The 17,342-nt window shown below is 42.1% G+C and overlaps 1 protein-coding gene across 1 annotated transcript; it reads right to left on the minus strand.

The window, feature by feature from the left end:
* Window positions 1-2,920: 2,920 nt before the first annotated feature.
* LOC115318638 lies at window positions 2,921-16,574 on the minus strand. Its single transcript, XM_040217402.1, has 9 exons — window positions 16,505-16,574; window positions 16,205-16,251; window positions 13,300-13,338; window positions 13,039-13,074; window positions 7,920-8,013; window positions 6,367-6,500; window positions 4,161-4,208; window positions 4,035-4,070; window positions 2,921-3,079 (listed from the first exon to the last, which is right to left on the minus strand). Exons 1-9 carry the CDS (start codon window positions 16,572-16,574, stop codon window positions 2,921-2,923), a joined length of 663 nt encoding a protein of 220 aa, XP_040073336.1.
* Window positions 16,575-17,342: the final 768 nt, after the last annotated feature.

The following is a 17,342-nucleotide window of genomic DNA, read 5'->3' on the forward strand; positions in this document are numbered from 1 at the left end:
TTTTAAAAATACATCTCGCAGCGTTATACAAACATTATATGTTTCTTTCATTCGACCAGTTTTAGAATATGCTTGTGTCATCTTGCACATGCAACAAAGTTACCTTGAACAAAGGTTGGAACAGGTTCAAAACCAGGCATCAAGGTTCGTTACTAGTTACTATAGCCCTTTTACAATTTGTGCAAAAATTAAAAGCAGGTTAGGTCGGGATTCACTAAACGAGAGAAGAAAGTTCTTAAAATTTAACTTTTTTCACGGCGTATTTTACGGACGGACTGGTATTGAAAGACGTCTTTACAACTTGGAACCACACTATGCATCTGCAAGACGGGATCATTCTAAAAAAAAAGAGGAATTTATTTACATTGCTGACTGTTTCTTATTTTTGTTTTTTGTTCAAACCTTTAGAGAATAAAATACACTTACGAAAGAAATTGTATCTATTACTGGTGATTATCTCTTTTATTATAAACTGCAAATCTGTATTATCTATTAAAAAATGTATGTTTTATTGTTGTTACCGTTTATTTATTCTGTGTATATATATTGTTCTTGCGTGATGTTTCCTGTACCCCCTGCATAATGCCTAACGGCGCTGCAAGAATTTATGTAAATAGAAAATTAATAGGTATGAACAAAATGTAAAAGATACCACCTGTGGACGCACCTTGAAAATTGTTGATTCTTCGTCTATCCTATCTTAAGAAACCAGGAAATAAAACTGCGACTGCGGATGATCATATTTTTCGCTGATTACGCTCTGTAGATCACAGTAATTGTCCAAACGGTTTTGAGTGAAAAGCATAGGCCATTCTGATAATTGTCTTCAGCACGGTACCATTTCTGGCTGCTGGGGTTTGAACCGCGTTCTGAGCATGCGCACAAGCTCTCTTACGCGAAGTATCAGTCACCACATTTGAGTTCAGAGCTCAGGAACTCGAAACTTTTGACCTGGGTGATAAGCGTTTGGACGGTGTATTTACCAGGAGACATCTTTTCCGGTGCGTCTCCGATAGAGGGGTCTAAAATCAAATTGTCGAAAAAATTACATATATAATGGGTCGGACATTAGAGGGTAGAAGAGATCGTTGTTCACTTTAGATATATAAAAGCAAGACTCAAGAAAGAATAAGAGTCAGACAATTAATCTGAATAATGCTTGAGATTGTAAGTTTTCTTTATTTTCGATTAAAACAAGACACGAGAAATACTAAGTCGGACAAATAATCTGAAAAATTCTTGATATTATAAGATTTATTTATTTTCTTTAAAAAAAATCTGGGTTATGTGTGAAGTAGTGAATGCAGCACAGAGGTGGCAGCATAGAAACCGCATAATCTAAATCAGAACATTCAAAACAAACAGGTGGATATAATGGTCTTCCCATCGGTCCCAACTGATAAACCTTGACAACAACAAAACATGGATAGTAGAGTGTAGCATTTCTGCCCCGTGCAATACACGAACACAGAGCTATGTTGGAAAAGGTGCATGCCAACAGACAAAGGCTCTGGAGCTAAAAATACTTGAGTGCCCCTTCTGGTATTCTGGAAAGCCTTGATGCGCTTTGACGATGCTCACTTCATGTGCCCCTACACACTGAAACAGAAATATCAGTATTTAGACATGAGGAAACTATACCCCAGCTTACCAAAATCATCGTAACTAAAAGAACATAAACTTCCGCTTTGTATGAGGAAGAAAGTGAGGGATCAGATAGGACGTCATAGTCGACATCAAAGCCAACCGCTGCCATTGCCAGAGAAGCTTGGCAAACTGCAAGGTCAAAAATGTTTGAACTAACAAATTATGTCTTTAATGTCTAACGTAATACTATGCATGTTGTACCAGAAGCTGATGTCGGGCTTTTTGTCTCATCGCTGTCTTAATGCTTTTGTCAAAACATACTTTCGGCGCCGTCATCCGTAGATTTAAGTGATTTGCTTTTCCAAATGCGCTACAGAAAATTAGAGGCACAGACATTTTTTTAATAATCTTTTGGCGTGTCAATGACTTTCACATTCATTCGCCACATCGGCAAATATACTCTGTGCGTGTCCGAGCGTAACCAAAGGTATACGATCACATATAAGCCAATCAATCAGCACTAAAAGTGCATTGTAACGGCGCTTGTCCTCTTTGTGCGTTTGCTACCACCAGCTGTTCCAATCACGCCGAGAGTGCTATGTGATTTTTCGCTATTTAATGCGAAAGCATTAACTGTCCCATGGAAGGAAGCCGGTGTCTGTAGCCGCGAAGCGGCACCTAAAATCCCATTGGCTGCGACGTGTCGTATCAGATCCTTCGTCACGGAAGCCAGAGCCCCTCAAGGTCAAAGCGGACGCGCCTCAGAAATAAACAAAAAGAAAAGCACAGCAACGCAATGCTTCGTCACGGAAGCCGTGGAGCCGGCGGCGGGCGCTGCGCCTGCGCAGTGGGGGACCGTGAGGTGACCGCTGAAGCGCCGTGTGAAAAAGAAAGACGTGGCGCGCAGTTTGTAGGAATGCGCTGCGTGTAGAAATGCTTTTGTCATTCCTACACCTAAGCAGTCCTAAGTGTCTCTGCCTAATTTTTTTCAAGCTACAGACTTCAGGAGTTTTGTCTAGAGGCGTGCGAATACCGGTTTGGATCGAATAGTGCACTGTCATCCCTAGCTTTACCACTCTTAAAAACGTCCGTTGTTGTGGTGTTTTTTGTTCACTTTGAAGGTTCTAAATAACGCAGTGCTATTCGATTCGAGCCCGTATTCGCACACCGCTAGTTTTGGCCTTTGAAGAAGGAAGTCTAGAAAGTGTTGAACTGAGACGATCCGATTCTCAGCATCAGCCCACGTGCTCAAATACGTGTTAACCACCATTGCGCAAGTCGTTCAACTTCCTACGTGTAAGACGTCGGCTTTTACGAGAATAGATTGCTAAACTTACGTGCAGTGCGTTCCAAGAACTGCGTTGACTCCCGTCACGACGGCTCCTGAAATTACGTTGCCTCCGAGGAGCTTCGCTAAAATGTTTAACAAGCTGCAGATGCTGTTTTTCAGGACCGTTTGTAGATCTTCCTTCGAGAGATTGTCAAGCATGCACTAATAAAAGAAGGTTAAAAGTGGTTAGAGTGGCCGGTTACAAAGAAACAAGAAATCATTGATAATCCAAATATAAAATGAATCAAAATTACGGTGACAAAACAAAAAAACAACACAAATAAGTATCCCATCGGTTACTGTGAAGCTTTATTATCTTATAACTTAACAAGTAATGAAATATCTAGAACGACAGAACATAAGGAGCCCACCCTTCTTGCAAAAAAAGGTGAGCGTTCAAGCGTCCTGGAGGTAAGCAGAAGGAAGTCACATAAAAGGAAAGGACAACACAGTTATGTCTTTATCCGCCCTTTCCTATTTCAGGTTATGATGTGTCTACAGTTTTTCTTCGTGATTTCTCATTTAATATTGTATTGTTTCTTAATCAAGATAGTCTGGCGGGCTAGTTGGTTGAACATATTCTATGTGTATCTTGTAATATTAAGATATGTCCATCTCTCTCTTTTTCTCTCTGTCTAAAGAATTACCCGTCAGTTGTTAGAAGCGCTCTTCCTTGTTAAGTTTCCTCTTCGCGTCGTGCTATACAATGCCTTATTGGTTTCTTAAGTTTCTACGCTATACCAATACGCTCGCCTCAAAAAAGCAAAGTTTAATTATCTAGAGTATTCATATATGTCAAAATCAACGTACGAATTTGCAGTAGCGACGGTGTGTTCGTTCCTATGATAGTAAGAAGATTCTGTTGACATTAATGATCAGCTTACCTTTTTTGCGGCAGGTTCCGTTGCAATTTAGTGATCTATTGTTCTTCAGTTTAAAATATTTTCAAGGTATGTTTGCTTTTTATATTGTTAGTTCGGCCATACTATCGTCTTTTTTTCCCTTTAAGTGAACTTATTTAAAGTTTACTTTGAATAACGTACTTTAGGGCGTTTTTTTGTTTTGAAATAATGCATAACGTTTGAAATGTGACAGGTGTAGCAGATTATATGCTTACCTTAATCAATTCGACCAGAACCTTTACCGCACTTTCCTGAAATGTGATTCAGATAAAAACCAGTGTAACACGCTCAAATATGAATGAAACAAAAAATTGTATCAAAACTTCAGTTCTTGGACTTACATCTACAGGTTGACCAGCAGCACAGATCTCGGTAGAGTTTCCAAGGCACTGCGATGACAGAATGTCGCCACAGTATAAAGAAACCTATCTCAATGCTGAAGCATGAGAAGCAGTTACTATAGTTCATAATGCATTAATGTGTCAACCGCACGCGGAAATAAATGATAGGAAGATATTTTTATAAACAATTAACTGAAAAAAAGCTCGATAGATAAATGAACGAAAATGTGTCAATCTCTCCAAAACATCATTTATTCTCGCGTTCTTTCCGTCTGTCTCCCTTCAAAAAAAGCGCTAAATGAGCGCTAAAAATTGCATTTTTCCTACATGAGAAATTAATAGCTAAATTACTGCCATATTACGAAGCTGGATAATAAGGCTTTCAGAGGATAAGCAGCACATCCCAAATACGAACATATCTTATTTATTTATTTATTTATTTATTTATTTATTTATTTATTTATTTATTGATACTACATCTCCGACTGGAGATTTTGTAGGGGTCGGCAACAATCATCATTGACAATACACTGAGAGAAAAATCAACAGGGTCAGCACTATGCATATTACAACATTCAATATGTCAACACGTACAGGTCTACATAGAAAAGGAGATTGAACATCACAATACATATCAGGTTTGCACAGCAGCGTCCACCGATTACAAAGCAGAAAAATTCAAGAAAAAAGACGATAAAGCTCGCGCACAAATAAGGCATATTCGTCTTGAATAACAACATAATTAGGCAGGGAATTCCAGTCATGTATCGTCCTGTGAAAAAAATAAAATTTAAACGTGTCTCTCTACAAGTATGTTCGACAAGGGCCATAACGTTCTGCGTCCTACAGGGGTAGCGTGGAGGAGGGCGGCGGCAAGTGTAGCTATTCTTGCCGAGATTAAACCGGTCATGGGATAAATTAAACAAAAATTTTAGCCTGTTGATTTTGCGACGAAGTTACAAGGGTTGAAAGCCAGCAATCGCATAGGGTTTTGTTACGGAGTCATTACGAGAGTACTTATTGTAAACAAGGCGTAAACTTTTTCTTTGCACTTTTTCAATTGAATTAGTGTTAGATACTGTAAATGGGTCCCATGCGTACTCAAGAACTGATCTAACAAATGTTTTGTACGCTGCTAATTTAACGGTGGATGATGCAGATTTCAGGTTCTTTCCTAAATGCCAAAGTTTATTCAATGCAAGGTGTGTGAGATGCGTGATGTGAGAGTTCCATTGTAGATCGTTTGTGATAATGACTCCAAAGTATTTATATTACGTAAATAGTGGAAGGGGTGATCGCGCACATTGTAGTTAAAGAGCGAAGTCGTTTTTTTGCGTTATATGTATATATACACATTTATTGAAGTTTAAGAACATTTGCCACTCCTCGCACCACTTATCCACTTTATTTAAACCAGTACTGAGTTGTTCTTGATCCGCTATCGTTCTCACTTCGGTGTACATGATTATGTCATCAACAAAAAGGCGTATAGTCACAGGTATATGATGCGCAATGTCATTGTCATCAGCTGTGCGCGAGAGAGACGCGTAGCAATGCGGAACGCAGGTTCGTCTGTTTCTTTTGCAAGGGTTGTGGTGACAATATAACGCCGTGCTATGAATGCTCTGATGAAAGGGTAGTGGGTAGACCTCAAGGCAGCTTGCCTCGAGGTCTACCCACGATCTTCCGATCCGAGCCAATCAGAGCCCGGTGTTTTTCGTCACCACAACCTTGCAAAAAAGCAGACGAGCTTGCGCTTTGCATAGCGACGAGTGTGATGTCCCCACTTTGTGATACGCGATTCGTTCTCTGGCGTTATTATCACAATACTCACTGACAGCGAATGAAGTGCAGGTCGTGTCTTTTTATGTTATGCGTTATGCCTCTTGATTTGCATTTAGGCTTACTTTTTGGCTAATATAGCAAATCTAACTGACCTCCAAGGTGCGCGAGACTCGCCACGTCCGGAAGCTGTCAGTAGCCATTTGCATTTGAGCACGGTGTGTTCAGTTCGGAAAGGCAGAACATTGCGGAGAGCGTTTGCTCAAAGCTCACGCACTTGAGTAGAAGCGGAGTCGACCGGATTCAAGAACCAGCAAGAACGGGCTATCGTAGATTATGGCTGACCAATAGAACGCGAAATCCCTCGCAAACATATCGGTTCCTGTCGGCGGCGTCGACATGGCGTGTCATGGGGTGTTCTCACCTGACCAATGTTGAGGGCGCTCGGGAGGTTGACGACGATAGGATCTCCACAGACAGCGTTTGTGTTCAAGTTGAGCACCGAACAGTCAACGTTGATGTAGTCGCAGACAAGCTTGATGGGACTAAGCAGAACTTCTGCAAGAATGCAGATTGGCCACAAGGTTTGAAAAAAACCACGTTCCTTCATATGCGTTGTTCTGAGCCATTTTCGTGGATCAGCCATAAGGTTTTAATACTCGTATACTCTTATGAGTTCCACCGAGCGATTGGCTTGGGCCAACATCAAAGTTTGAGAAATCGCATGACCTTATGCGTTCTTTTGAGCGATTTGCTTAGACACAGTCTCACAGTTCAAAATTTTGTGGTAATCCATAAACATTCTAAGAGATTTAATTAATTGGATGAAATTGAGTTAATTTAATTAAACGATGTCTTATAAGATTTTAGCAATTTTTTAGAGCCAGCCAAGATGTCGCAAAATCAGATTATCTCGTATGTGTTTTTCTGACTCATTTGCTTGGACAGACATACATGTTTGTGGAATTTATATTTAAATGTCAATAAGATTATGTTTGAATCCTGCACAAAGTTTGAGAAGTCACATGATCTCACTAGTTCTTCTGGACGATGTTTTTGGGCCAACCACAAAGTTTGGGAAAAGTTAACATTTGTTATATGTTCCTCTGAGCCGATTGCATGAGTCCAACATAAGGTTCGAAATTTTAATAGATCGCATGAGCTCTTCTGAGTGATTTGCTTAGAACGATTTCAACGTTTGACACAGTTTCTTAATGTAATATGAGTCCTACGCGGCTTTGGTTGGACCAAATAACAGGATTGAAGAATTATATAAACTCATATTAGTTTTTCTGATACATTTGCTTAACAGTAATGCGATAAATATATAACAGTAAACGATAAAACCACAATCTTTTTAGTGATTCAAGGCGAGCTTCTATGACAGAATTTTATGGCATCAGGTGTGATCAGAGGAAGTTATACACTCTTATTTAGTCCTTATACGTTTCAGGCTACAAGGAGCTCAGTTGTTTAGAGTTTATGCAATTGACCCGGCATCAGCAACACTTTACCGTGAACTTGACTTAAAGTGTGCTGTGAATTATGATTGTAACTGCCGTTAGACTTTTTTTTGCGAACTGGCAAATCAAACTATAGTTGAGTAGTTTTGGTGTCTAGTATATTTTTTGGCAAAGAAGGGCTTTGGTATTCGATCTTTTTGGCCCTTCCCTTTATAAGCAAGGAAGGATATCAGAAATATAAAATAAACATTATTAAATGGAGCGACATACCTTATTTTGGCGAACAGAGGACCATTACAGATAATCGATGGGTATCAGTTTGCCCTAACTATAAAGTTGTAATTTGATAAGATGCTCCAGTTACCAGGTCACTTTCAGCTATTTGCATGCCTCAATAAAGTTACCGAAGGATTGGTGCGGTTCTGCAGAACCGTATGGGTGGAAATGTTACACTAATGATTCATACCATTTGTGTTTAAACAAAAAAGCACGATGACTCTTTATTCAGCCTTACCAAGACCATTCCTCTGAAGAGTGGCTTCCAGCAATTGCAGAATTATGTACCCCTGCGTCCCGAGATCCAAGTTTTCGGTACCTTCCAAGACGCACTGTGTGAGGAAAAAATTACTTTTTTTAAAGAAATATATGAGAAAGACATTGTTTTGTCACTACCAATCATTTTTGCGAGTACCTTACCCAATGGCATTGAACAGAATCCCTAAAAAACCTACATTGTTGTTTATTTATCTTTTTTCAACGCCGCGTTGTTAACTATAAAAGAAATATAGATTGTTTTGTTCGTAAAACACTGAAACCAATTATTTAAGTCTACTCCTTGTTTATCTAGGAAATTTTTTGTGAATATCTCCAAGAAATAGAAAGCTATGTGATGTGAGTAAATTGCCACTATTCACTTTTTTGTAGTCCTTTTGAGACGATCCTCGCTGATTTACCTTCATTTCGGCACCACCAAACGTTGTTCTGCATGATTCACAAAATTCCATATCAAGTCCAATCCATTTTTTTTTTATTTTAACATAAATATTGCTTAGTTCAGTACCTCATATATTCATCACGGGTCCCTACAGTTTCAGGGTAATGTTTCTAAAAAGACCCGTTGTTAAGCGGATAGACGCTTCCGTCAAAAAAATATAGAAAGCTAAATAATTTAAAAGTGAAAGAAAAAATGAAGACGGCAGCATTTATTATAAAACGTTGAGTTTAAACATGAGCTAGTCCCTAGAATTGCTCATAGGAATGAACAGCACACAATAGCTATGAAGTGCAACAGGGTAAGACCTGCAACGAAGGGGGTCGGGCATCAATTTAATCACTGGAGAGTAACAAAGATAGGAAGCAATTTCAAACGGCGGAATAATGAACGAAACTCTTAAAGTATCTAGAGATAGTGCTCTTTTTGTAATTCATAAAACAATATCTGAGAAAAGTGTTAATCATATAACATTAAAACACTACGGAAGTGTATGTTGATTTCTAGCAGGGTGCGTCATTTATTGCCTAAAGAAACCCTACAATTTAATAAAAAAAATTAGGTGTTTAAGTGGAACACCCATTCTTTTATATCTTTTTAACGGTAACATTATATATATTTTTTTTGTAATATGTACGTCGTTAGACGTAATTTAGGTGGATGTCACAGCCCGTTTTACGCTCCGTCCACATGTCACTGGCCCCGCCTATTACTACTCTACTGGCTTGGCTGTTAGGCCAACATGCTTGCAAGCCTACTGTCTCCCTTTCGCGACATATGGTGCGTCTAGTCTAGCGTCTGACACCACCTACTAGTCGTGCGAGCAGACGTGTGCAGCCTCCGGCATCGTCTGCTACTCAACCACCGTCTATCGTCGTCTCCAATGTCCTTAAGACGCGGACATTACTGCTACGCGTCGGCGTCTGCTTTCGCTTTCTTCCGCCTGATATTCTGCAGTAAGGTTTCACCCTCGGGCTCTGGTTGTTTTTCCCCGGTCCGTAGACGCCTTCCTTGGTATCTCGATCAGGACCGGTGTATCCTGGGGTCCTACGATGGTTGGAGCGTTGCTCATTTCTGGTGGCTTCAGTGGCGCTCAAACTCGACGATCGGTAAATATGTATATATTTACAAATGGCAAAAAACTTATTACAAAATGAAACAGAAAACGTGGCGGTTCTGAGTACTGTCGCTCGCGGCAGCCTAAGTCGCTAATAATGCGCCTCGGTGCCCACTGCCCAATAGCGCACGGTGTGGGCAAGCTCCTTTGTCGCGCATGACAAACTTACGTGGCCCTCAGACCGCGGGAAACAAGCCCACTGGTCTTGAGGTCCTGGCTCGCCAGGACCTCAAGACCAGTGTGCTGACATAGAGCCTGTCCATTCGGGGGCATTAAACAATCCTAGGTGGACCGCAAGTTCGTCTGCTTCTTGCACAGGAGTTGCGATGTTATCAGAACGCCAAACTCTTATTGGCTGTTCGAAAAAAATTGTGGGTAGAGCTCGAAGCATCTAGCGTTGAGGTCTACTTGCTATCTTTTCAATCAAAGCCAATCAAAACTCAGCGTCGTTTTGATGTCACCGCAACTCCGGCGCAAAAAGCAGACGACTTGTTCTTCGCATTGGCCCCAGTGCCAGCACCCTCTCCACGCCTACGAGGGGAGCCATCGAGGCTTCCCTACCACCCTTTCAGCCCCCACTCCTCGAAGACGCCTCCAACCCTGATTTGGGAACGACTACACGGGTCGCTTCCCACGGCAGCATGTTCAGCCGGTTCCCGTAAGTCCCCTAGGACGGTGTCGCCAAGAGAAAGGGTTGAGCCGTCGAGGCGCCCTTCACGGAAAGGTCAAGTCAAATAGGCTGACGAGCTGCCACTTTAATCGAGGGGGCGATTTGCGGCATCCCTACATTCGCCTTCACCTAAAAACTTCAGCAAAGCTCACAAGACGCGACCATTAAACCGGCGTTCTAGCCTTCCATCATGCACGGGCCACGGTCCAATAGACGATTGCAGATGGGGCGATGGGCCGCAGCGATGTCTCGGCTTGCGCAGACCTGTTTGTGCTAACGCAAGCTTGCCAACGCTACGCTCAAGCACGTGCTTCACGCCCTTGCACACATGGCACCCGTCGCGGCGCCATGCTTGCAATTGTCTATACAAGCGTCTCTCGGCTTCTGTCGATGTGCGGTAAAAAGCGACCGTAGGGAATAAAAAAGTCAACAAAATGAATATGCAGTCCTTTACACTTTTTGTTCTTGTTTTTTTGTTTTTTTTTTTTAGCATGGCATCCGTGAGCATGGTGGGTGAGCGTCATGACGCACGATTAAAACGCGACCTTAAATATTCCCTTTGGCAGGCCAGGTGCACTGCAAAACTTGAGCTAGTTGCGTTTACAAGCAAAATAACGGGAAGGACAAACCTCAAGCGAGCCGAACGCCCGATTTCCTCAGCCAAATAGCTCGTAAACTATTACCTGTGTAGTTATCTTCTCGATATTAAACCATGGTTGCACTCACGACGGTTGTACAATTCACAAAGCAGCGGGGCCGCTTTTACGTGAATCAACATCCTTATTCAGCATCAACACGCGCCAAACGAACGAATCAAGTCAGATCAAGAAACATTGTTGACGTGGGACGCTAGGCTTAGGAAAGTCCGGCTACGAAAACAAGCACGCGCACAGCGCTCCCGAAGGCGGGTATATACTTACAACAGGTGTTACCTGCAAGCTAGGTCGGTTGAGGTTGAGATCTCGCTCTAAATACCTGGGTGAAGGCAGAACGACTCGCTCTAATACAAATAAACGCTCAAAGGGCTACTCTCGTCAAGCACACCGCAAACGCCGGCAGCCATTTTTGTTACCGTTTAAAACAAAAACATGTAAGTCGAATAATACCTGTAGAATGATAACAAGGGAGAAAAAGGAAGACCACAAATCTAAAAACGCAGTTAGGTGACCGGTCGCGCATCAGTCACCTAGCCATGGCCATACAAACGGGGGGGGGGGGGGGGGGGGGTGGGGCAAGGGGGGCGCTTGCCCCTCCCCCAGTTCTTAGAGTGGAAGGGGGGGCAAGGCATGTTTTGCCCCCCCCCCCCCCCTGAAACAGCCGCCACTGGTCAGGGCAAACACTGGCTGGCGGCGCCCAAGGAATTACAAGGGCACCGCCCCCCGGCCCAGGGGCGGGGTCTGGTTTGCCCCCCCCCCCCCCCTCCCTACCCCGCGCCCCCCCCCCCCCCCCCCCCCCTCACTCAAAACCAAGTTGGTACGCCACTGCACTTAGCTGTGTTCGGAGATTTGTGTTTGTCCTTTATCCCCCTTGTTCCCCTTCTTCAGGGATTATTATCGCTATTCTTGTTCAGCTCGCTTACATTTTAGCACTAATTGCATTGTCATTGCTTATAAGGCAATCTCAAACTTAAACTGAACGTTTAAAAAAAAGTGAGTAGAAGAATACCATGGCAGGGAGAAAACTTTGCAGCGAACATTTAACATGTCAATCATCTATTCAACCAATGAGAGCATACAAAATGTACTTGGCTAGCTACGCACCAGGCGAGACCCAACGCCGGGCTGCCCGCTCCTAAATTGTGTTTAACGGCGTAAATATTACTTTTTTAAAGCGCAGCCCCCGTTTCCGGCTTGAGCGGCATCAGCGTCGGCGTAACCCCCCCCCCCCCCCCGAGGAACTCGGGAGGAACTCGGGTTCATTCGGGAGGACATCGGGAGGACCTCGGGTACCTTCGGTGACCTCGGGGAGTTACCCCCCCCCCCCCCCCCCCCCAAGGTTACGTGTTTCCCAAGGCGATATGTCGAGTCATGTATCAGATGCTGACGCGAGACAAGTTCCTCAATATTTTGGCGCGTCTCTAAGAGATCTTGTTGAGATCGGGAAACTACGTTCTAGAGTGCCGGAGTGAACATCTGCGGTGGAAAGACTAATAGATCTAAAACATTTGTAAACGCGAGGCCCGGATCAAAGCGGAATTGACGCTCTTTTAATGTTGCTGTAAATTTTGTTTTTCTGTTTCAAAATACGGTAATAAAAAAACGAAAAAGTGACGAGTCATGTTAAAAAAAAAGTGACGACTCGTGCCTGGAAGACGTTTGCTTGATAATCTAAATGGTATGGGTTTGATTCCCGCCTGGCGCAAACGCTTTTTTGCTGCGATAGTCTCTTCCACCAAAATGAACATCCCATGATCTACACACCAATTAAGTTTCACACTAAAGATGGCAGGGAAATTGACGTCGCGTGACCTATTCGAAAATTTAGTTTATCTTCTAAATTTTCGGTAAAATTAACGTCATGGGACCTACAGATTGAATCAGTTTCCCCACAACATTTAGCGGGAAAACCGACGTCACGTAACCCGACGTCACATTATGCTAGAACATTTTGCGTACGCAACACCATTGCCCAGCAATCCTCCATATAAGTGTTCTTATCATATGCAATTCCCGTTTGAAATTATGTCCCTTCCGTAATTGAAATTCGCTTGCGCTGTCGGTCGGGAGTAGCAACCATATATGCTTAGACTCGACAGAAAAGGTTATTTCGTGCGCTGTAGCAGTACAAACTCGTGGATAAAATCGTTTGTGAGCAATGGCTAGCTGTATGGAAGTGGAAATAATTGGAAATCTCACCTCGGCCAGTTTTCCGATGTAATTCAGTGCCCCATCCTGCGGTTAAAAATAAACATATTACTTTCTTCCTCAATTGTTGAATAAACAAACTGAAAGCATGGATTTCTATAATCGGTTTAACCATCTGTTTTATCCCAGCCCACCCGGCGCTCGGTCTCGTGGTTTGACACATAAAATTGTCAAACTTCGACTAAAGTAAGCGTTTGCCGGGCGTGCTGCCTGGTTTCGCATAAATTACTCGAGGCATTATAAACTGCTTACCTGATTTCCTGTACACAGGTCACCAGAGGTACCCAGGCACTACCAAATAAAAAAATAGGACGAAAATAAATACACATGTTTTAGAGTTTAGATTCGCACCTCGGAATACGTGCGACACAACGTCTTGTCACCAACTAATGAAAAAACAGTTAGGGCGCGGGCGAGCTGGAGTAAGTTTACAATTTTTTAGACCACGTGAGACTGGGTGGAAGAAACGTGACGACGTCTCAAACACAGCTAACCACTTTATTCAGTTCTCCCTCCTTTTATACACCCTGAACCCAAAATCTTCACCATAAAAAACACTGTCACCAACGTTTTCTTTCGCACGGAATTAATACGACATCTGAGAATGGACATGGATATTCACAGACTGCGGAAAAATCAAGAATTAATCGACACACCTCGTCGCCTTATAAAAAAAATTCCCACTACATACCGCACTTCTTGATAACGTTTGTCTAGATATCGTCGGTTTCTTATCTCCATGAAATGATAATACCTATATGCTTACCTGCATCCACCGATTTACAAGTTGGCCGCCAGCCTACCTTATTCCCGATACCAGAGCCAACGCCATGGCCAGGGCTTCTTTACCGGATGGTTCGTGTATACAGTATAGCGTAAAAAACTGACTCAGGGCGACAGTTCGAGTCATCCCTATTTTGTTCTCTAACGCAGCTCCTTGGTACACATCTCATTCACGCGGCGTTCTACCAACTCATAGGCAACGACATGGTCAAGCGATTCCATCCATTTCTTAAGGTACCACGCAAAGCAGAGGAAGATTCCACCGATTGGTGCACACTAATACCCTTCGTTCTCCTTGAACTCTGATCAACGGTCAATTTCAATTCAATTCCTTTTACTGTAATCAAGGTACAAATTCATTTTACTGGGAAAGCCCATAGGTCCCGAGCCAATTGACTAGTTTGAGCGCATTAAATAATGGCGTCTATGGCCTGCGATGAGCAACACGGGTTAGTAAGAGTCTATACGAAAATACTGCAAACAAAAATGTCCAACTATCTTATATATCTATGAGAGCAATACTAATTTTATTATACCAAGAGGATGGTTATAAGGGTGAAGGTGATTTAAGAAAACAGAAGGTGGTTTTTACGAGCATGACTAAAATTTTGTGAACATCGAAGATCGCTAGAGAAAGAGTCCAATCTTTTTTTTTGTGTGTGTGTGTGTGCCGCGAAATTGGACTCGTTTTTCCCCGTACATGTAATATGGCATGGTGGAAGATTCAACTCCCAAGATAAATTACCTGTACCTAGTCAAATGTGAGCTCGGCTGTAGCTCTGCAGAGCTCATATATATAGCACTGCTCTGCGTCTTTCCGGAGGCCTTTTTCCACCAGGTGGTGTGCAAGTCGCAACCGACCCCGCGAACTACGCCACCCAACTAAAAGCTCTCATGCGCCTAATCCGCGCAGTTCAACCAAGAGGACAATAACAGTCACCGATTTATGTACTACAAGCTGTCCGAACGTACAAACAGCTTTTCGTTCAATGAGACTCCGTTCGAAAGCCGTTACAAAAGTCATATGACTGACACTTTCAGGTCATAGGACAAGACAGATATTTTGCTCTAGATTTCTGTCGCCGAACACACATGATGTATGTCAAACGAAACAAGCCTGCTTATGTGGCCACGACCACCAGGCCTCATTCACTTCATCATCCTATTAATCAAAGTTCTGCATTAACCCTCCCCCCGTCACTCCTTCTATACGCCACTGGCGCTACGTAACGTGAACTACACATCTTGCCGCCTGCATCACTAGGAGAAGGCAATGAATAGCAGACGATGAAAGACGAAGGCAAGGAATGCAGAGGTTGAGCGAGATTTCCACAGCAACTAGAAGAAACGTCTATTTAACGATAATAATCCCTGGAGAAGGGGAATAAAGGGGGCACAGTACAAACACAAGGCAATCTGTTTACCTTGTCCCTCTTTTCCAGCGATTATTTTCGTTGTTCTTCTTCAGCTCGCCTGCACCTTTGCATTATCAACATCAACATACTCCATTAAATGATTCTGTAGGACTAAATCTTTCACGTATGTTTAAAGGAATTCAAAAACAAATTAGTTGCCGATAAACTTTTTCAGCTGTAAACTCTTACATAAAACGACAAGGATATACTTTATAGTGTCCACGTTCATCCCACAATGAACTTGTCCTTTTCATCGGGATATTTACCGGGATTTTTTCGCTGCCAAAAATAAGCTACGCTCGCAGAACACTCATTCTCCTGCCAAAATATAGCCCTAGTAGTGCAAATCTGATATCAATGTTTCGGTTTTAACTCTTATCTCATTCAAAATTTCAAAAGTTGTATGTGATTTTCTCAACGTTTGAATGAGAAATTCGGCCCTGGTGTCTGCCCGTTTTCGGTAACTGGTGCCGTTTAGCTCCAATTATTCATGAACTCCGTCGGCCGCCAGTTTTCCACCGATAATTTCAGAAAATCACGTATATCTTCTGAATAAGGAAACGGTTAGTTCTTAAACTGCATCTGGTTCTGATTCCTTGCGCCACATTTAGGCAAAGAATGAGCTTTCAGCGATGCGTAGTTCATCTTTCCGTTAAAAAATAAAAAAAAAATAATTTGTGTTAGGGGCCTCTGTATAACGCTAGTAGAGGTTCTTCTTATTTTTGTTTTCTGCAAGGTTTAATTTTGACAACGTATAGAGGTATGTGCTGCGCTATTACGTGGTTTTACTGTACCAATAAGCTTGAAAATTTTATAGAAACTGCAATGAACATCATGCTGTGGATTTATTTTTTAACAATCTCGCACAAAAGGTGTAGTTTCATGCAAGCGAAACACTAGGTACATTGCGTCCGTCGTTTAAAGGTCTACGATATCGGATCGAAACCTCCATAACTTACATCTCCGAGTCCCAGAACATTTGACAGGCTGACATTAATACAGGAGGCTGTAAAGTAAAAATAAGTGAATGTAAACAATACGTAGATGTTGAATGAACCGCGACTATGTTTTTTTTCTTTTCTAGTGCATTTTTACGGCACTGTAGAAGCGTAATATTCATATTATCTTTTTGATGATATGTTCAGTGGAATTTCTATAAAATATCTACATTTAATGAGCGTCAACTATCAATATTCCCTATCTTAAAATGCTTAAAACTAGTTTAAAATTTTTTATGAACTTTACAGTCCTATACTTACGGTCGGAAGCGGAGGCCGGGTTAAATACGGCAGAAAATACGACGACGCTGAGACTAATGGCGTACTTCATGTTGCTCTGAACAATTCTTGCAATATCTGCTAGACACAGATAAATACTCACTATATTTATACCCCTTTAAACATTGAATTCCAATTGACATTTAAAAGCGAACGAAAAGAAAACAGGTAGAGTGACATTGGGTTTGCGATCGAGCTTGAAATTTAAAGATAATCGTTCTGTTTGCCTCCACTTGACCCAGCTGCTAAAAACTCATTTCGACTTTTCCACGTGCGGTGAAGGTCTTTGCACTAGGCTGCGCCATATACTACCGTCAGGCACTCATCTTGGCATCAGCTTGACAAACAAGGAGTTTTTCGTTTCCCGCAGGAAGCTTCAAAATAAATGTACACATAACTGGTGGCATTGATGCACTGCATCAAGGTTTACCTCGAGGTGGAGGTTGCACTGGAATATGTTCTTTTGCGAAAATCCACTGTACGTTCCCAGAAACCATTAAACAGACCTTAAACGTTTCGCAGATACGTAGGATAGTAGATTAAGTTTGGACTAATTACTTCGAAACGGGTTATAAAGCTCACTGCCAAAAGCCAGCAAAAATTATTCGTTCTATTTGGTAAAACGGAGCAGTTAGGAAAGTGTGTCAAGGAGGTCTCCATGGGTAAGCGCAAATATAGAAACAAGGACGAAGCAAAGAATGTTAACCCTCGTTTTTCACGTGTTTATAATACTCCTATCCTAACCCTATGCTACCACGTAAACTTGAAAACATCTTACACTTTACCTAACCGGCGCGAAGGAGGTCCTTTAAATAAAATA

Source organism: Ixodes scapularis, unplaced genomic scaffold, assembly GCF_016920785.2.
Source record: "Ixodes scapularis isolate PalLabHiFi unplaced genomic scaffold, ASM1692078v2 PGA_scaffold6__148_contigs__length_123643588, whole genome shotgun sequence".
Lineage (NCBI taxonomy): Eukaryota > Metazoa > Arthropoda > Arachnida > Ixodida > Ixodidae > Ixodes > Ixodes scapularis.

Excerpts from the sequence above, each read along its gene's own strand:
- LOC115318638 (XM_040217402.1), bottom strand. The coding sequence starts at position 16,574 with ATGAAGTACGCCATTAGTCTCAGCGTCGTCGTATTTTCTGCCGTATTT. Across the intron at positions 16,252-16,504 it reads CCCGGCCTCCGCTTCCGACC|CCTCCTGTATTAATGTCAGC; the intron begins GTAAGTATAGGA and ends TTTACTTTACAG. Across the intron at positions 4,209-6,366 it reads GCGCCCTCAACATTGGTCAG|TGCCTTGGAAACTCTACCGA; the intron begins GTGAGAACACCC and ends CTGTCATCGCAG.